A 21,801-nucleotide genomic window follows, 5' to 3' on the forward strand; every position below is an offset into this window, starting at 1 on the left:
GCTGGGACAGGAAGATGCAGCATTTCTGCTTAACAGTCACACAAACAAATGATCTTTTTTAGCATGAGAACATGTACACAAGGAGATGTTATTAATCCCAAAGCAGACCTGTTCAGGTTTTCTCATTTTCTAAAGGGATTGTTTTCTGGATTTAAATTTCCAGCGATGTTTGTCCAAGCTGTTTATGTGATCATCCTCTAAACTTCTCATCATATTTTGTATGTATCACAGCTAACTTGTTTAAGGCCATCTTATCAAGTCTCTGTGAAAAAGTCTCTAACAAAACTGCAGTGAGATGAGTGGTATTATACAGGTCCTTCTCAAAATATTAGCATATTGTGATGAAGTTCATTATTTTCCATAATGTCATGATGAAAATTTAACATTCATATATTTTAGATTCATTGCACACTAACTGAAATATTTCAGGTCTTTTATTGTCTTAATACGGATGATTTTGGCATACAGCTCATGAAAACCCAAAATTCCTATCTCACAAAATTAGCATATTTCATCCGACCAATAAAAGAAAAGTGTTTTTAATACAAAAAACGTCAACCTTCAAATAATCATGTACAGTTATGCACTCAATACTTGGTCGGGAATCCTTTTGCAGAAATGACTGCTTCAATGCGGCGTGGCATGGAGGCAATCAGCCTGTGGCACTGCTGAGGTCTTATGGAGGCCCAGGATGCTTCGATAGCGGCCTTTAGCTCATCCAGAGTGTTGGGTCTTGAGTCTCTCAACGTTCTCTTCACAATATCCCACAGATTCTCTATGGGGTTCAGGTCAGGAGAGTTGGCAGGCCAATTGAGCACAGTGATACCATGGTCAGTAAACCATTTACCAGTGGTTTTGGCACTGTGAGCAGGTGCCAGGTCGTGCTGAAAAATGAAATCTTCATCTCCATAAAGCTTTTCAGCAGATGGAAGCATGAAGTGCTCCAAAATCTCCTGATAGCTAGCTGCATTGACCCTGCCCTTGATAAAACACAGTGGACCAACACCAGCAGCTGACACGGCACCCCAGACCATCACTGACTGTGGGTACTTGACACTGGACTTCTGGCATTTTGACATTTCCTTCTCCCCAGTCTTCCTCCAGACTCTGGCACCTTGATTTCTGAATGACATGCAGAATTTGCTTTCATCTGAAAAAAGTACTTTGGACCACTGGGCAACAGTCCAGTGCTGCTTCTCTGTAGCCCAGGTCAGGCGCTTCTGCCGCTGTTTCTGGTTCAAAAGTGGCTTGACCTGGGGAATGCGGCACCTGTAGCCCATTTCCTGCACACGCCTGTGCACGGTGGCTCTGGATGTTTCTACTCCAGATTCAGTCCACTGCTTCTGCAGGTCCCCCAAGGTCTGGAATCGGCCCTTCTCCACAATCTTCCTCAGGGTCCGGTCACCTCTTCTCGTTGTGCAGCGTTTTCTGCCACACTTTTTCCTTCCCACAGACTTCCCACTGAGGTGCCTTGATACAGCACTCTGGGAACAGCCTATTCGTTCAGAAATTTCTTTCTGTGTCTTACCCTCTTTCTTGAGGGTGTCAATAGTGGTCTTCTGGACAGCAGTCAGGTCGGCAGTCTTACCCATGATTGGGGTTTTGAGTGATGAACCAGGCTGGGAGTTTTAAAGGCCTCAGGAATCTTTTGCAGGTGTTTAGAGTTAACTCGTTGATTCAGATGATTAGGTTCATAGCTCGTTTAGAGACCCTTTTAATGATATGCTAATTTTGTGAGATAGGAATTTTGGGTTTTCATGAGCTGTATGCCAAAATCATCCGTATTAAGACAATAAAAGACCTGAAATATTTCAGTTAGTGTGCAATGAATCTAAAATATATGAATGTTAAATTTTCATCATGACATTATGGAAAATAATGAACTTCATCACAATATGCTAATATTTTGAGAAGGACCTGTATATATATATATAACTATAAATATATATAATTATAAATGGGGAAGACTATATTGCTAACTGAGCTCAACCTGCTTTTTTCTGTTGTTAAATGTGGTTGAAAGTTTGGATCAGCACAAGTAAATGATCAACTGCAAGCGTTTGCTTTAGTCTTGCTGTATTCAAATTTATTTCAGCAATTTGATTATTTGTTTGGGGAACTGCCTGCTTTTTGATATGATGCTTTACTGAAATAAGTAGATATTTTTTATATGTACACAGGATGGAAGTAGGTGTGTTTTATACCTAAACCGATGCACATCTGATTGGTCTGACCAGTAAAATCCGATTGGAGATCTTGTTCTACAAGAATAGAAGGTACAAGGTTGTTTTTGAAGTCTCAGGAGATCTCAGCTTTGATGTGGAGATTCACTTCATGAATGCAATGAGGTAAAAAAACTGGCTGTAACTGGTTCCTTTGCTGCTGCTGGAGTGGTCAGTTGGAGGTGGCTTTTTGGCTCTGTGTCTGTCCAGCTGAAGTCATGTCTGTGATTTAAGGTCTCAGCGTCTCCTTTTTCCCCCTTTTCGTCCTTTCATTTATCCATTCAGCATTTGCTCTGTCAGTTAGCATGCATATTTCAGTATCAAGAACCTGTGTTAGAATTAAAATGTTTTGAATCTGTTTCGTCTTATGTGGTTGATAGTGCGACGTCACCGCAGTTTTCAATGTAATAGTTTTTTTTTTCCCTCATAGGGTAATAAACCGAGTGGTTAATGGAAATTCCACTCTAAGTTGGTAATTACTGTGTTTTTACTGGTTGTAATAAAAGCATGATTCTAATTAAACTCCCATGTTCTTCAAAATAAAAGTTTGGTTCCCATGAATACTGAAAAATAAACACAACTGGGTGTTTTTTGTTTTGTTTAGTTTTGCTTAAGTGGTTAATTAACATTGAAAACTCAATCAGACACGTTTAACCTGCTGTTCCCACATTTTCTTCCAGGTTGTGGAAGTTTGCCTGTTGGCACATGTTCAGGATGAAGCACCGGCCAGACACTCACTTCCTCCTGCTCGTTATCCTCCACCTGTTGGGAGCCGTCACATCGCAGGTCAATCCAGGTTTGTGCCACCACAGGAGGAGAAACATTCGCACTTATATCATAATTCCAGATTTGTTAAAAGAAGAATTTGAGTTTTTTTTTTGGTATTCCAGTTACACAGGAAGTTCAGATTTGGGATAAGTGGTGCTTTGTAAGAGCTTTGTGGTCCTCCGTCACTGGTTTGGCTCCTTTGATCCCACGATGTGTACCTTTCTTCCAGCTCTTTCCCCATCTGTAGCTGTGGTTTTCTTGTAGTCAATAAAATATGGACCAATTTTTTTTTACAAGTAAATAGAGTGGTAACATTTGATAGACAGAGATGGAATTAAGCTAAAACCAAAACGAGTTTTTAGTTATAGCTGACAAAATGGAAGAACAGGAAATATTTGCCAGTAAAAACCTCAAGCTGGCAACAGGTAGCTTCTCTCATCAGCCTGAACTTCTTTACTGTTGAAAGAATAATAAGTGGCATACTCAGATCTGAACTGAAATAAATGGCTGCTTAAAACTAAGATAATACAGTAATTTGCTAAACTATTCATACTTGTTGAATTCTTTCGGATTTTATTGTGCATAGAAGGCAAGGAGTAAGTGTGACATCCATTTAATTCAGTAATTTGTAGACTCGGGTTTTGCTGCGGTTACAGCTGCAACTCTTTTAGGGTTTGTTTCTATCAGCTTTGCACGTTTAGAGACAGACATGACTGTTAGCTGAATCTCAGTCAGATTGGATGTATTGTCTTTGAAAATGAGTTTTCAAGTCTTATCACAGATTCTCAGTTTGGTTAGACTTCGACTAGGCCATTCTGACACATAAATGTAGTTTGTTCTAAACCCTTCCATTGCAGCACTGGCTGTATGTTTAAGGTTGTTGTTCTGCTGGAAGGTGAACCTCCACCTCAGTCTCAACTCTTTTGCAGCGCTGCCCTGTATTTAGCTCCATTCATCTTCTCCTCAACCATGACCAGCATCAAACCAACATACTGCAGCCACCACCGTGTTTACAGTGGGGTTGGTGAGTTCAGGGAATAGTTCCGTGTAAGTTATCTATATTATTTTCTTTCGACTTTACAAATATACAATACTTTATGTAAGTCTATCACATAAAAATCTAATAAAGGATTGTGCCATGATGTGAAAAAATTCAGAGAGGCATGAATACCTTTGCAAAGCACTGGCTGCACAAATCACTCTCTCTTCAGCATGGTCACAGAGAAGAAATATGAAAAATAGCCCATTGCCTCTGCCAAGCGAACTCCACCCCACATTTAGTTTTAAGATTCAAATGTTTAGAACCACATTTTTTCATAAGGATGACAACTAAAAGCAGAATGTCATGCCAACAGGGATTATTTCTTTCACAAAAGCTGTTTTTGTCAATTAACCATGTGTGATTGGTTTTGGTTTATTTTGGATTCTTTCTTGGTACCAAATCCAAGATGGAAGCACAATTTACAAGGAGTTGGAAAAAAGTGGAAAACAGAGCCTGTCCAACGATGTGCAGAATAAGCAGAATTAAAGCAGAATAGGTGGGGCCCTTCCAACTACCACCCACCACTGACTTGCGTGATAAAAATCATTGTTCTTACCCCCGCTACTAGCACCCTTGGTTTTTGGGCACTATGCAGATACTCAGTTTGCTTATGCTTTGGGCTGACACTCATCTCGGTACCTAATGGCATTCAGGCTACCTCTGTCGAGCACATGGAGGGCCACGCGGCCCTCCAAAGAAATACCACCCCACACCATTACTGACCCACTGCCAAACCGGTCATGCTGAAGGATGTTGCAGGCAGCAGATCACTCTCCACGGTGTCTCCAGACTCTGTCACGTCTGTCACATGTGCTCAGTGTGAACCTGCTTTCATCTGTGAAGAGCACAGGGCGCCAGTGGCGAATTTGCCAATCCAGGTGTTCTCTGGCAAATGCCTAGCGTCCTGCACGGTGTTGGGCTGTGAGCACAACCTCCATTTGTGGACGTCGGGCCCTCATACCATCCTCATGGAGTCGGTTTCTAACTGTTAGTGTAGACACATGCACATTTGTGGCCTGCTGGAGGTCATTGTGCAGTCCTCCTCCTGTTCCTCCTTGCACAAAGGCGGAGGTATCGGTCCTGCTGCTGGGTTGTTGCCCTCCTACGGCCTCCTCCACGTCTCCTGGTAGCGCCTCCAGGCTCTGGACGCTACGCTGACAGACACAGCAAACCTTCTTGCCACAGCTCGCATTGATGTGCCATCCTGGATGAGCTTCACTACCTGAGCCACTTGTGTGGGTTGTAGAGTCCGTCTCATGCTACCATGAGTGTGAAAGCACCACCAACATTCAAAAGTGAACAAAACATCAGCCAGAAAGCATAGGTACTGAGAAGTGGTCTGTGGTCCCCACCTGCAGAACCACTCCTTTATTGAGTGTGTCTTGCTAATCACCAAAGATTTCCCCCTGTTGTCTTTTCCATTTGAACAACATCATGTGAAATCGATTGTCAATCAGTGTTGCTTCCTAAGTGGACAGTTTGATTTCACAGAAGTTTGATTTACTTGGAGTTATATTGTGTTGTTTAAGTATTCCCTTTATTTTTTTGAACAGTGTATATATGTATATATATATATATATATATATATATATATATATATATATATATATATATACACATATATATATATATATATATATATATCTATAGTGAGCTATAGTCTAATCTGACTGTTTGACTCTGGTGAAATTTCTTGCTTTCACTCTTTGTTTTTGCACACCGTTGTGTGCTTTACCATGCCTGCTTGCATGGATTTACCCTCATGCACATGCATGCTGTGGACCCAGCTATCCCTCTGGAGTCTGTGGCTAATGCATACCAGACATTCTGACAACAGGAAAGTCCATTGAAATTGACTTTCTTTCTCCACAGTATTTATGTGTCTCTTTGTCAGTGTTTCTGCACAGGAGTGTCCGGTATGTGATTCCCTGTGTTTGACCGCACATAAGTCATGGAAAGGACTGTTTGTGCATCTAATTGTGGTCACAGTTCAACAAGTTTGCCACTCAGGCAATATTTTGTGTGCATAGTCCAACCCAAGTAACTTCTAGATTCATTGTTTTTTGAAAACATCTCCCCCACTGTGGCTGAAGCTCAAATCTCAACCTGCTCTGATATATTGAAGCACCTATAATTCTTTTGAATGCTTTAGTTTTGCTGCATTGAGAAGAGGGTCATTTTTGCACAGTCTGGAAATATTCATGGCTGAATTTAGCAGAGTGGAGATGTTGAGTGATGCCAACTTTCCCCTATTTAAAATTCCCTAGCAATGGAGTTATACCATCCCTGTCTTTCCCATTTTACTTGTGAGTGGGCGAACTTTATTTCACTGTGGAGAGGCTGGCTCTGGGAGAGACCTGGGTTGAGCAGCAAAATATTGTGCAGAAGGGTCATGAAGTATGGTGGGCGAGTGTTTAGGGTGAATGTTGACTGAATGCTCAAAATTATCTGCAGATCTTCTAACCTCAGCTAATATTAGATTTTTTAAATCTCATGTTGTCTTCTAGTCCTTTGCAAACGAAACCAAAGTCTGGTGCACTTGGAAGTCAGAGAGTGAGAGATTTGACTTGTGCAAAGTCTGAAACTGAGTGTACCTCAGTTGGTGACTATGCTAATTGATTTGATAAATAAAAATTGCGCTACACAAAAGTTGGTAAAATAAAACAGAAGAATAAGATCCTTTCAGAAATCTGTTTTCATGTAGGGTAATTGTGATAAAAACATGACTGGCCTTTTACTGTGAAACAACTGTGACATCCTTCACCCCTAATAAGCTATAATATTAAGCCATGAATCAGAAGAAGAAATGAAATGTTATTAATCATTGCACTGTTGCTGACTTTAGTCAAAGCCTGTTTGAAAAAAAGCACTTATACAGACCAAAAACAGAGGCAAACGTTAATTACAAAAACAAGAGAGATGTTACTCTTTTGGGCTCTGGGTCAATTTTCCCCTTCTCTACCTCCGTTTCCCACCACCGTGTTGTTTTTGTCCCTCGTATGATTTTATTTTCATTTGCAGGTTTTCCTTTCCATTGTTGCAATGAACAGTGCAGATAAAAAGTTTGAAAATCTCAGCTTTCATTTAATGTAATTCTGTATTATTTGCTGAACATTTATTTTGGCTCTAAATTATCTGTTTTTTTACTGTTTTATATCAGTTATGCTTTATGTATTCTATTCTGAATACATGTATCAGTTAGGATGATTGTTGGTGCTGCAGCTCCTCCAATATCCTTTTCATGTGCAATCAATCAATCAATCAATCAATCACTCAATCAATCACTCAATCAATCTTTATTTACTACAAACAGAATGTGAAAATTAAAAGGATAGACACAAACAAAAAATAAAAACAAGCCCCCAACATCTTTGCCCTAACCGATCACTCACATGCATAGGCAAACATGTACACACACACACACACACACACGTATATAAAGACCATATGCGCACATACAAACAACTTCATATGGTCACCCAAGAAATACAAGAAAAAACAAAAGAGAAAAACGCACATAAAGTGTAAAACCTTAAATCAAAGTAAATTAAAAATGTGTGACAAATAAATATCTATCTAATGTGAGTTCTAATGAAAGTCACTAGCTTCTTATTAAAACGCCACCCGATGTAAATGTGGATGGTTTAAAGATTCATATATTTCAGATTCAAGGTTCATTTTTGAGGTTGGGGTTGTTTTAAGAAGGTAAAAGTCCTCTTTGGTTTTGGCCCATCTCTAAACCATTAGCTTCAGCCTCCAGGGCCATCTAATTTGGATTTATACTAAAGGAACACACCAAGAGAGTCATATGCTGCAGTTAAGATATTATCTGACTTTAACCTTTTAACAGAACCCCACTTTAAAAACTTCGGAACTGTCCCTTTAAAGTGTGTCATCTCAACGTTTTCGGACCTCAACGTCTTCTGATTCAGCTTGTAATTCCCATTTGTGGCCACAGTGGCCGCTGTAATGCAAGCTGCTGGTAACACCTAATGAATCTGACCAAACTGGGATAACTTACATAACAGACATCTGAGAAGGTGGTATGTAAATATGAACTTCACTAGGGTGTGAGAACAATTAGCAATATTTTTGACCTTCAGGACAATAGAACAGCACTACCCTTTTAGTAGACAGGGCACATTAACCTAGAGGTGAGTACGGTGGCCGGGGGGTGCAAAACACTTTTACAAGTACCGAAACAAATTTACATTTCAGAAAACAAATTTACATTTCAGAAAACACTTTTACATTTCAGAAAACAAATTTACATTTCAGAAAACAAATTTACATTTCAGAAAACAAATTTACATTTCAGAAAACACTTACATTTCAGAAAACAAATTTACATTTCAGGAAACACTTTTACATTTCAGAAAACACTTTTACATTTCAGAAAACAAATTTACATTTCAGAAAATCAACCGGAAAGGGAATGTACCAACGCCGAGGCTGACCCGGAAGTCAGCCTCAGGGCTGCATCCTTCGAAGGCCGTATTAATAAACTGTTAGAAATCACTTGTGTTAAACGTTCACTGTGATGACTGCCAGCGGGAGCTTAGTGCCAATAGTCCGGTCAGATCTCTACCGGGCTAGCTCACCTCACCGCCGGTAAGACTGGCGAGGCGAGCCGGTTACTACGCCGGGAACGGAAAACTCCGAACACGTCGGAGCACATTTGAAATTAAGCGATGTCCAGATAAATCAAGCAGATAGTTCACGTCTACATAGTTATATTCCCGCACTAAAAACATTGTAGAACTTAATTTGTGTCACAGAAAGTGTAATTTTCCACAATTTACTCACAGCTTTTGTTGCTATGGTCCGCCATGGCTTCCCCTGCTTGACCAATCCGCTTCGACCCGCAATGAATGATGGGAAATGATGGGCCGTGAAGGATGCTCACAACGCATCCTTCAAATCGGGCAAAATAAGGACACATTTGTCGGCAGCATTTGCTCGGAATGATTCATGCATTGGGACAGCCTTCGTCGCCGCGCTGTAATGTAATCGGCCAACGAATACGGCCTTCGAAGGATGCAGCCCTGAGGCTGACTTCCGGGTCAGCCTCGGCGTTGGTACATTCCCTTTCCGGTTGATTTTCTGAAATGTAAAAGTGTTTTCTGAAATGTAAAAGTGTTTTCTGAAATGTAAAAGTGTTTTCTGAAATGTAAATTTGTTTTCTGAAATGTAAATTTGTTTCGGTACTTGTAAAAGTGTTTTGCACCCCACGGCCACCGTAGGTGAGAGAGAGAAGTTTGCTTTTTTCCTGTTTATCCGCAACACAAGTCATTTACTTTACCACCTTCTTCTGGGAGCATATTTTTAGATAGTGTGTTCGAATGTGGACACTGAAGGGTAGTGGTTGAGCAAACCTATGTATGTGTGCTTGCGTCCAACCATGCAATCTCTGCTGCCCCCACAACTCCCCCATGGGTCACCTCAGAGTGGGCTGGGTAGGTAAATAAACACAGCAAAAATCAACATTTGGAAGAGCAGTCACACATCCTGCACGACATCCTGAAACCTACCTCCCCGGTCTTTGACTTACCATAGGATGTGGTGGTCACGACCCTTTTTTCATGTCTCAGCTGTTTCTTGTGTTTTTCTTGTGTTCAAATGGTGTTATTACTCTGTTTGAATGGACAGTCATGGAAAAACTAAATTGAGTCTTGCAGCTTTAATATGAGTTAAAGGGGACATATCATGCAAAATCTACTTTTTTGATCCTTAAACACATTTTGTAGTGTATTTGGAGTCTGTAGGAATGCAGAAAACTTTAATTTAGTCTCTCCAGGTGCTGTGTAGATGTCTTTATATTCTGTTTAGGTGATATTTTTCAATCCGTTAAGTTTTCTCTATTCTCTATTACGTTTTATGAAATATTATGTCACAGAATTTGTTACAGAAATGATAAAGAAGGTCACGGACGTCCGGCTAACCAATTTTACAAATCCGGGATTTTATTTCTCGCTGCAATTTTGTAGTCCAAACTCACGTATGCTGAAGCTCTAAGTGGAAAAGTTTTCCCTGCACCTTCGGGTTGGGGAGAGGTCTCTGACTGTCATTTCGGCCTACGGCCCGAGCGGTAGTGCGGAGTACCCGGCTTTCTTGGCGTCCCTGTCGGGGGTGCTGGATAGTGCCCCTCCCTCCACTCCATTATTCTGCTGGGGGACTTCAACACCCACATGGGAAACGACAGTGACACCTGGAGAGGCGTGATTGGGAGGAATGGCCTCCCCGATCTGAATCCGAGTGGTGTTTTGTTACTGGACTTCTGTGCTAGTCACGGATTGTCCATAATGAACACCATGTTCAAACATAAGGATGTCTATCAGTGCACTTGGCACCAGGACCCCCTAGGCAGTAGGTCAGTGATCGTCTTTGTTGTCGTATCATCAGACCTTCGGCCGCATGTTTTGGACACTCGGGTGAAGAGAGGGTCTGAGATGTCCACTGATCACCACCTGGTGGTGAGTTGGATCTGCTGGAAGAGGAGAAGGCCAGACAGACTTGGCAGGTCCAAGCACGTAGTGAGGGTCTGCTGGAAACGTCTGGCGGAACCCTCGGCCAGGGATGTATTCAACTCCCACCTCCGGGAGAGCTTTGACCAGATTCCGAGGGATGTTGGAGACATAGAGTCCGAGTGGACCATGTTCTCCACATCTATTGTCGATGCTGCTGCCCGTAGCTGCGGCCATAAGGTCTGCGGTGCCTGTTGGGGCGGCAATCCCCGAACCCAGTGGTGGACACCGGCAGTAAGGGATGCTGGTGGGAGGCTGCTGACCTTGACTGGGGACATTATCGGGCGGTGGAAGGAGTACTTCAAGGATCTCCTCAATCCTGCCATCACGCATTCCCTGGTGGAAACAGAGGCTGGGGACTCGGGGTTGGACTCTTTCATCACCCAGGCTGAAGTCACCGAGGTGGTTAAAAAGCTCCGCGGTGGCAGGGCTTCGGGGGTGGATGAGATCCACCTTGAGTACCTCAAGTCTCTGGATATTATGGGGCTGTCATGGTTGACACCCCTCTTCAACATTGCGTGGCGGATGGGGACAGTGCCTCTGGACCAGCAGACCGTGGTGGTGGTCCCCCGGGTGTGTTCCAACTACAGGGGGATCATACTCCTGAGCCTCCCTGGTAAAACATACGCCAGGGTATTGGAGAGGAGAGTCCGGCCGATAGTTGAACCTTGGCTTCAGGAGGAGCAGTGTGGTTTTCGTCCCGGCCGTGGAACACTGGACCAGCTCTATACCAAAAACCAAAAAGTTTGGACACACCTTCTCATTCAAAGAGTTTTCTTTATTTTCATGACTATGAATATTGTAGCTTCACACTGAAGGCATCAAAACTATGAATTAACACGTGGAATTATATACTGAACAAAAAAGTGTGAAACAACTGAAAATATGTCTTATATTCTAGGTTCTTCAAAGTAGCCACCTTTTGCTTTGATTAATGCTCCACACACTCTTGGCATTCTGTTGATGAGCTTCAAGAGGTAGTCACCTGAAATGGTTTTCACTTCACAGGTGTGCCCTGTCAGGTTTAATAAGCGGGATTTCCAGCCTTATAAATGGGGTTGGGACCATCAGCTGTGTTGTGCAGGAGGTGGATACAGTACACAGCTGATAGTCCTACTGAATAGACTGTTAGAATTTGTATTATGGCAAGAAAAAAGCAGCTAAGTAAAGAAAAACAAGTGGCCATCATTACTTTAAAAAATGAAGGTCAGTCAGTCCGAACAATTGGGAAAACTTTGAAAGTGTCCCCAAGTGCAGTTGCAAAAACCATCAAGCGCTACAAAGAAACTGGCTCACATGAGGACCGCCCCAGGAAAGGAAGACCAAGGGTCACCTCTGCTGCCGACGATAAGTTCATCCGAGTCACCAATTTCAGAAATCACAGGTTAACAGCAGCAATAAATCTTCTGATCTTCTCGTATCAGACAGATTTCCAGCTTTCAAGCTCTTCCGGGAATGGCTTTGTGGAGCAAAGATTCGCCTGCGAGCTTTGTTTCTCCAGATATGCGCCTCCTATGCGCCGCCATGTGACTGGCGGGAAATGGCACCGAAACTCTCCATCTCAGCCGGTTTATACTCCCAGTGACGTCAGAGCTGTGACGTTTGTTGAGCTGCGCATGTCAAAATGTGCGACCAAAATGGAAGGCCCCAACATCTGGGAACTCCTTCAAGACTGTTGGAAAACCATTTCAGGTGACTACCTCTTGAAGCGCATCAACAGAATGCCAAGAGTCTGCGGAGCAGTAATCAAAGCAAAAGGTGGCTACTTTGAAGAACCTAGAATATAAGACATATTTTCAGTTGTTTCACACTTTTTTGTTCAGTATATAATTCCACATGTGTTAATTCATTGTTTTGATGCCTTCAGTGTGAAGCTACAATATTCATAGTCATGAAAATAAAGAAAACTCTTTTAATGAGAAGGTGTGTCCAAACTTTTGGTCTGTACTATATATATATATATATATATATATATATATATATATATATATATATACGGCGGCGCATTTGGTAGCACTGTTGCCTTGCAGCAAGAAGATCCAGGGTTCGTCCCGCAGTCCAAAGACATGCCTGTTAGGTCAATTGGTCACTCTAAATTGCCCTTAAGTGTGTGAATGAGTGTGTGCATTGTTGTTTGTGTGTTGCCCTGCAATGGACTGGCAACCTGTCCAGGGTGTACCCCGCCTCTTGCCCATAGACTGCTGGAGGCATCAGCTCCCCCACGACCCACTATGGAATAAGCAGTAGAAAATGACTGACTGATGACTATATATATATATATATGTACATAAATGACTTAATTATTCTTCTGAATTGAAGAGAGCAAATAGGGGTGGATGATAAGATTAAACAAACACTGAAGCATTTGCTCATCCGTCCAAACTGTCATGTGTTTCCACAAAGTAAAACTGTAAGCAAATATTTGGAGGAGGTTAAGAAGAGAGGAAGAGATAATTATAAGGTGAAATAAACAAAAGAGTGAGCCAGAGAAACAGAAAAGGTCTTGAACCTCAAGCTCTGCTGTTGCTGGCATCTTCTCAAAGGCTTACTGTAGCACATGGGGCCGGGCAAACAGGGCCACAGTCCCTTTAACGTCAACATCCAGCTCAACTGAAGGCTGCAACCCAGTGCAATCACATCCATGTGAACCAAGCCTTCCCAAAGCTTCTTTCACCTAAAACATTAAGTTTCACACTGCAGAGCTCATATCCTCTTTATGTCAACTCCTGAAGGGGGCTCTTTTGCTATTTGCCCTGCGAAAGACCTTTACATCCACCGTTTTTTTCAGGGGTTTCATAAAACATCATAAATGCCATGTTTGTTTCCTTTACCTGGTACTTTAGACTCTTAATCAGTGGAAGATTAGGTAAATCACATCTTTCATCTCAATATTGAAGAGGTCAGTCGAGACATGCAGGAGACCACACAGAGACAGAGAGAGAAAGAGAAAGAGACAGAAAAAGGAGCATGAGGGGGTGGGATGGTATGCAGGAAATGGTGGGGAATATTGCTTCTATTGACCACAAAGCAGAGCCACAAGGTAGTTGTACCAGCCCTGTTTGCCCTGCACTCTCCTGCTAACTGCATGTGTCTGACTGCAGAGCTTTATCTATAGCTCATTATGGGAGCTTGGAGTTGTGCCCTTTGTCCAGTGTTACCCACCCTGTTTCAAATTTCCCCTTGAAACTAAAGTAGAATGGAAGGAGACATGTAACAGGGTGTGACAACTGAACATATCAGCTGTGGGAATATTGAAAGGATATAATCAAATGAAAAAAACGTACTTATATTTCTCAAGAGATACTAGGGTACCTTAAAAAAAAAAATGGCCACATTTATTTTATTTTATGACTGTTAATGAAGTGCTGTTGTGTCCTTTTCCAACCATTGTAACAGAAATTTGTAGTTTCAGGTTGAAGGGGATGCAAAAAACGATTTTATCTTTTACTTAAAATGCCATCCAGATTCAGCATTTTAAAGATTTGTAAGTTTTAGCTTTGTGTCGTGTTGCCCCTACCTGATTCTTCACAGCTTTGGCTCCTCGTCACAGAGGAAACACACAGAAATGTCAGAGCAGAATCACCTGACACTGTTTCAGCAGCAAAAAAGCAACAATCTTTTCTTCCACTTTGTCAGATACAACTGTAATGAAAAGTCTCTGAAAAAGATATAATTTTTATCTGCACTTATTGAACAGCACAACAATTCATTCTTATGTTTATGTTGGTGGTGTTAGGCTGCATTTCGTTGACCTCATAAGCTACAACCGTGATCTTTGAACCTTTACCAGGTTCCAGCTGCAAGTTGGAAAATCAGTGGGGATTCCTAGCTGTTGAACCCAGTGAACACTCCTTGCAAACACAAAGTCTTAATAACGTTGCGTGATGTCCGTCTGTAACTTTCTAGTAATGTACTGAAACAAAGCACCTAGCACTACGCTACTGAGAATTTTTCTTTTTCAAGCAAAGTTTAATGTGACCTGCTGAAACCTTCACTTCAGAATTTTACTCTGGAAATGGAGACGCTGTGATAGTTTTCTTTTAAGTGTTCCTTTAAGTTTACAACTGTGTGTTGGGACGTTTTCTATAGATTTAAAGAGCCACAGACCATCATACTGTATGTGCAAATAAACAGTATCGTACTGAAGTTGATATGTTTTATACGGACAGGCGCCATAAATTGTTTTTGTTTTTTCCTAGTACATAATCCCATGAAGTTAATGTGCATTTCCACCATTATAAAGCTAAAGTAAGCTTCTTTAACAGTGTTATCATGGGGAGGACACAAGCATAAGAGTTATCAGGCTAAAGGTCAGAGCAGGAAAGTTTAACTCTGCTGATGAAGCAAAGCAGATCAGAAAACTCTCTAATCTTTTGTTTTACAATATACTGCATCCGTGACCTGCCTTTCTTCAATATGTTTCAGGGTGCATTATGGGAAACATAGAATCTAAAAAACCCATTTGTACAGTCCAACAAAATGGTGAATACGACAAGAAGTCAGTAATTAAATTCAGATCTCTTATTTTTCAGAGTATTAAAACCTGTTTGCTTGTTGCCGTCTTGCACCTTTAGGTTCTGGTAGTTACAATTTATTCTATATTATTTAGGATGAATTGACAGATGTTGACTGGTGTGTGTATTGCCAAATAATCTATTAAAAAGATAAATGGGGCTTTATTTATAGTTTTCAGGTATTTTCTTAAATGTAATAAAATATAGTGCAAAAAATCTTTTATTCTAGAAAACTAGTAGCCCAAACTCACTGTTTCAAGTGCCTTACAAAATATTTAATTCCCCCTTTTCACAAATAATTACATTACAGCAACTAACCTCAAATTACTTAATTGTGGTTTTATGTGATGTGTTTACACACAGGTGTAACAAATTACACAACTTGTAAAGGCAGCTGGGTGCCGTGGAGTTTAAATACAGGTTTCAGAGCAAAGGGGGTGAACAGAAATCAGTGGTGATTCTTGACATGTGTGATAAGACTCACCACCCAGGTGGGGTCATGGGGTGTGCACCCCTGTGCCTTGCATTGCACTGAATGTATGGCCATTCCCGTGGCTGTATAAAGACGCGTATTTGGATTGTGTTTCAAAGCTTCCAGCTCAGTGCTACATTCAGGAGTTATTTCATTATTTTTTACAGAATCTAGACCTCTTTTGATTATATTTAAATCAAAATATGAAATACTTTGACGGGTCAAACCTGGGCTAGCTAACTTTACACTAAAAAGAGATTTCAGTACAGTTTGAGCATTATGAGCCCTTTATTCTATTTGTGACTAATCCAAAAAAGACCTTCAAAATGTTTTCTGGCATTAGTATCACAATGTAGACAATTGTGACAAGCAAGATACATAGGCAAGTCAAACCTGGCTGAAATTATTCTACCCTGATTGCGGGTTCTTCAAAACATAGTAATTTGTGAAACGTTTGACTTCTCATATTTGTGAAAATAACAACAAAAAAGGGGCTGATTTCTTTGTAAAACAGAGCACTGTGTCAATTAAACCCAGCCATCATAATAAGCGTTTTTTATAAGCAGTCTGCTGTCACTTTTCGCAGTTGTACCCCTTTACTGATGCATATTGTGATGTTGTAGGTGTATGTCGGTATGCTCTGGGGATGTCAAGTGGGCAGATACCAGATGAGGACATCTCCGCCTCCAGTCAGTGGTCTGAATCTACTGCTGCCAGATACGGCAGGTACATCTGACACACACACAAGCTCAGGCATGTGTTTCATTGCAGGTTACGCTGATAATGAATGCACGTGTGGGTGGTTTGTCCTGTGAAGTGCCTGCGCCTGTTTATGAGACATAAACCACAAACTGGGGTGCCAGTTCTGCACACTGACACACCATTAGTGCGTGTGTAAGTGCTGCGGAACTTGGGTGGCCTTCGCTAAGTATTGGGATCTGGATGTCAAACACTTTCCACTATACCTCTGGGTTTAATTTCTGTCTTGCTCCCTCTCTCATTTTCCAGCCCCTTCCCCTAAATCAACACTTTAACGATTTACGATGCAGCCTTTCACTAGGACGTTTTACAACAGACTTTAAGAGCTCAAATTCTCCTCTGCACCCACTTTACTTTTTTTTTCTGTCCTGGTATTTTTCTACATTCCCCGTCCACTGGCTCCCTCCTCTTCCCATATTTTCAAATGTCTATTTTTACCTCCAAGGTTGGACTGTGAGGAGGGAGATGGTGCATGGTGTCCGGAGATAACGGTTGAACCAGACCACCTGAAGGAGTTCCTTCAGATTGACCTGCGTTCGCTCCACTTTATCACCCTCGTGGGCTCCCAGGGTCGTCACGCTGGAGGAATTGGCAACGAGTTCGCCCAGATGTACAAGATTAAGTACAGTCGTGATGGCAGTCGCTGGATCTCATGGAGGAACAGACAGGGAAAGCAGGTAACTCCACCTCCTGCAGAGTAACGTACAGAATGATCTGATTTGACCTTTCTAATCAATATCTCAGTAAGCTGGCTTTCTGGCTGTCTGTAGGGTAAGGTATTCATACCTGTAAACCTTTTTATATTTTGCCACATTGCACTGAGAAGGGCTTAATAGTGAAGGGGAAGGAAATTTATATATATTTTGTATAGAAAACAATCTTGAAAGCGTGTTGAAAGCCCCATGAATCAATACGTAGCTGAGCCATCTTTTGCTGTAATTACAGCATTCAGTCCTTTGGAGTATGACTCTATCAGCTTTGGATATATGGAGACTGAACATTTTGCTCATTCTTTTTAATTCCTCAAGCTCATACATAGATACAGTCTGACTGCAAACATGAATTCTAAAGTGTTGCCACAGATTGTTTACTGTGGGATATCGGAATAAAAGGAGATAAATACAGATGAATGCCACATTTCTGAGATTTTCGTTCACGTCACAACTTTGCACCAGGTTGTGCTGTTCTATTAAATGACTTTCTATCAAAACACACTGAAGCTTGTGAATGTGACAAAAATGTTCAAGGGATGTAAATACTTTTGCAAAGTACTGTGCATAATACTTGCCGCACAACTGATTTATTGTGAAACTTTATTTCATTATAAAAGAATTGTTGCAATTATCAGATATCATTTGTTAATCTGCTCATGACGTCAAGAAATGTTTGGTTCGCTTCCAGGTGATTGCGGGCAACAGGAACACCTACGACATCGCACTCAGGGACCTGCAGCCACCCATCATTGCCCGTTTAGTCCGGTTCATGCCCGTCATAGACCACTCGATGAACGTCTGCATGAGAGTGGAGCTCTACGGCTGTGAGTGGTTGGGTAAGTCTGAGTTCAAGTATAAGAAAACAAAGAGAGAAATAGTATGTTTATAAAAATGAACGACCTGGCAGGGATGATCATAAACCAGCTAAAGCAACAACACAAACCTTTGAGCCTATAAAGGGAGAGAGGAACAGCTGATTTCCAGTTACCATTACATAACAAAGAGCCGTTTAAACTCCAATCCAGCAGATATGATAAGGATATTATGATAAAATATTATTTCACTTTATGTAATGTCCCTTCAAGTATGCATAGCAGTGTTGTGGTTTGCATGACCTTTGCCCCTAAGGCTCTAGATAAGACAAAGGATGGAGTGATAACTGGATTAATAGATGAATGCAATTGCCATGCTTATTTCTATTTGAAATCAGTTTGCAGTATTAATAGTAACATTTTTCCTTAATTTGTTTGTACCTTTTCCCAAACTACAGATTAATACATTATCCACATTGATGTCCCATTAGGTCTGGTTTCTTTGATGCAAAAAAGAAAAGCTGTGTAAATTGAAAGGGTGTCAGGCTAATGTTTTAGTCTTACCTAAAAATGTTTTTAGAATACGGCATCAGTTAGGGTAAAGCTCTTTGGATAACATGAACCACATGTAGAAAACATATTTTTGTTCAGTTCAGTCCTTTAATTCTTTCCTTGAATTAAACTTTGTAGGCTGCAAACAGGTTGTCAGTCTGTGAAAAGGACCTTGTTTAAGCATTTTCTGGAACATTCAGTTTCACCACAAAACATAAATATTTTCTACCTCCTTGTTGTGTTGCTTTGGTTCGTTTCTGTTGAAATTCTCTCAATTGCCATTTGCACACATCCTACCAGCAACTTGGCACATTTGTTACTATGGTACCCCTAAACTGTCCAGTTTAAAACAAACTTTGTGGTTTTCCGAACAATGTGAATATAATCCCTACGACTACAGAGCAAGATCATTGAAATGAACTGTTGCAATTTGTTCACAGATGGTCTGGTCTCGTACAATGCTCCGGCAGGGCAACAGATGAACCTGCCTGCTTATCCTGTTTACCTCAACGACTCTGTCTATGATGGAGCCATTATCCACAGGTGAGTGACCATTGTGTGGTTTCCTTCCTCATCCTTTTTTTTCTCTCTCTTCGTTGCTTTTCCTCCTCACCATTTTAGTCCCCGTTACCATGGTAAAAACAAAGAAACAGAGGATGGTGAGCAGGTCAGGGTATTTTACTGTTAGGCAATACCTCCTGGGAATAACTGAGTCAACTGTACTAAATAAGTTTCAGATCCAGAATGGACCAATAAGGGCTTTTGTTATGTCTGGATTATGGAAGGTTGAATAAAGTCCTCCATGACACTGAAACACTAATTTCCTCAATTAGGAAAACAGTGGAAGAGGAAAGCCAAATTGCCCATATATGAAAATCGGTCAAAAAGCTTATACTAAGTGGGATTTGTTTGATAATGCTGCCACCTAGTGATAGAAACTAAATCAACAGTTTTATAAGCATGTCTGCCTAATGGTAACAATAAGGATTTCAACTGGTTTCTAAACGTGTCCATAAAGAAAGCAAAACAAAATTTCAGATGCAAACTCTTCCATAGCCATGAAGCCACCAAGTGAAAGGTCCTGTCCTGCTTAGTTTTCAACCTTGTATGAGTTACAACCAAGAGACTTTGTGACTGTGATCAAAACAGCAGTGTGTTTGGTCGAAAGCAGACCGATTAAAATGCAGCCTGAAGGTAAACGCTAGTACTGCAAAAATAATACTAAAATCTACCGGGAAATGCAGTAATGAACATAAAATTGGCGTGAAATTAGATTTGTTTTACTGGATTTAGTAAAAACTGGGATGCTTCATTCTGAAGGCATGATACTTAGGATTTGTTTAGACTGATAAAGTGCATTACAGTAAATTAAACCCATTCAATGCATGGACATTTTCTATAGATTATCAGGGTGACCACACAGTGCAGTGAAATTTTTCTGGCCCCTTAAAAATTTCTTTTTTTTTTTTTTTTTTTTTTGTCAAACTTATGTTTCAGATCACCAAACTAATTTATTAGCATCCAAATATAACCTGAGTCAAGGCAGAAGCAGATTTCAAATGAAGGTTTCATTTATTAATGATAAAAGCTATCCAAACTGACCCTTGACCTATGTGAAACAGTAATGACCTGCCTTGGAAATATATCCTAAATTAACTGTAATTAAGCACATTTTTGAAAACGATGAGTTGGATTTCACTAGCCATTTTCAGACCTGATAACTGCAAGACCTGTAAAACCAACAAATCACTTAAATAAATAAATAGTGTCTGATGGCACGAGGAAGACTGAAAGTAAAAAGCAATCCATCATGCTTCGATCACAGATGTAGATGTGTTCCGACACTATGTTTCAACTTCATGGGGGTAAAAACCAAACCAGTGTTTTGCCACAGATGCTGCGCTCTTTGATAAGAGTCCATGGGTTTAATTGTTTAACCATAGTGAACAGGACATTCCAGAACCATTACTGGTTTTGTGCTTGGCAACACTATCAATAATAAGCAGGGACTTTTCAATGAAGGATTTAACAAGGAGCTCAATGTCATCCTCAAATGAGAGAAATCGTTTCGCATTTAAGAAACTTAAAGATTGGCTGTGAATTTTAGCTCTTTACCAAATTTGCTCAGACTCTTGCTTTTATGTTTCCCAGTATGACAGAGGGTCTAGGTCAGCTGACCGATGGTGTGTGTGGAGAAGATGATTTTACTCTAAGCAATGTCTACAATGGATGGCCCGGGTACGACTATGTAGGCTGGAACAATGAGAGTTTCCCCAGTGGATTTGTTGAAATCATGTTTGAGTTTGACCGTATAAGAAACTTTACCTCCATGAAGGTGAGAATCCCAATCAAACAAGGTGATATTCTACACTAGTACTCAGCCCTGTTCTCCATTATTACAGAAAATATCCTCATATGCACAGGTCCACAGCAACAACATGTTCTCCCGGCACGTCAAGGCCTTCCTGCAAGTGGTTTGTCACTTCCGCTCGGATTCGGACTGGGAGACCGCGCCGCTCACCTTTAGTCCAGTGGAGGACGAGAAGAATCCCAGCGCCCGCTTCATCACCGTGAAACTGGCCAATCACATGGCCAGTGCCATCAAGTGCCAGTTTTACTTTGCTGACGCCTGGATGCTGTTCAGTGAAATCACTTTTCAATCAGGTACACAGTGAGGAGCTGAGAACATGATGGGTAGCAGTAATTACTGGCTGCAGTAAGGTTTTTAACATAAGTTTTCAACTCAAGTAACAATTGGTGAAACTTTTTTTAGACACAGCCGTGTACAACACAACACTGCCTTCCACCAGTGTGGGGACACCATCTAGCACACCGCCGGGTGAGGAACTGCATCACTCTTATACATACATACATTATTTGGTTAGTAGTATGTGTTACATAGAGCACTTTGCAAATATCTTAAGTCATTTCTTTAAACCTTGTTTCCTGCTCGTTGGGAAAAAAACTACTCATCGATAAAAGTTATTTTGTGTCTATAGGACAGTTATGTTAATGTTGTTTTTTTAGTCATTTTACGAGGCAAAAAGTGTGGTGGTGTCAAAAATTACACATTTTATTTATTTTTCTAGAAAATTTTAAAAGGCGTTTTCTTCAGTTTTTATTGTTTATTTATATGACTTAAATTTATCAGCACCGTGAAATTTTATATTAAATATGCTTATGTCCAAACTGTTAGAAAACCAAGCAGACTTCATAGGGTGTCCTAATTTTTTCACATGACTTTGAAATGTTCTTTGAAAATATGTCTGTTATGCCCACAGGTTCATCCTTTGACATTAGAAATATCTGTATACTTTAATCACACTTAAGTACAAAAACAAAAAAATATTGCTCTGGTCAGATACTGGACTGGAAATGAGGTCAGAGCAGCCGAAAACATTAGAATAGCCTCATGAATTATTG

At 40.8% G+C, this 21,801-nt stretch overlaps 1 protein-coding gene across 2 annotated transcripts in view; it reads left to right on the forward strand.

Moving 5' to 3' along the window:
* Positions 1-21,801, forward strand: part of ddr2a (discoidin domain receptor tyrosine kinase 2a) — a 43,826-nt gene that overhangs the window by 13,130 nt on the left and 8,895 nt on the right. For both annotated transcript variants that reach the window (XM_047374330.1, XM_047374331.1), the window contains exons 2-9: positions 2,903-3,018; positions 16,166-16,268; positions 16,747-16,978; positions 17,703-17,850; positions 18,819-18,921; positions 20,530-20,713; positions 20,802-21,042; positions 21,152-21,217. In XM_047374330.1, coding sequence (XP_047230286.1) covers positions 2,928-3,018; positions 16,166-16,268; positions 16,747-16,978; positions 17,703-17,850; positions 18,819-18,921; positions 20,530-20,713; positions 20,802-21,042; positions 21,152-21,217 — 1,168 coding nt within the window. In that variant the 5' untranslated portion in view covers positions 2,903-2,927. The remainder of the gene's footprint in view (positions 1-2,902; positions 3,019-16,165; positions 16,269-16,746; positions 16,979-17,702; positions 17,851-18,818; positions 18,922-20,529; positions 20,714-20,801; positions 21,043-21,151; positions 21,218-21,801) is intronic.

Source organism: Girardinichthys multiradiatus, chromosome 9 (genome assembly GCF_021462225.1).
Source record: "Girardinichthys multiradiatus isolate DD_20200921_A chromosome 9, DD_fGirMul_XY1, whole genome shotgun sequence".
In the NCBI taxonomy this organism is placed as follows: domain Eukaryota; kingdom Metazoa; phylum Chordata; class Actinopteri; order Cyprinodontiformes; family Goodeidae; genus Girardinichthys; species Girardinichthys multiradiatus.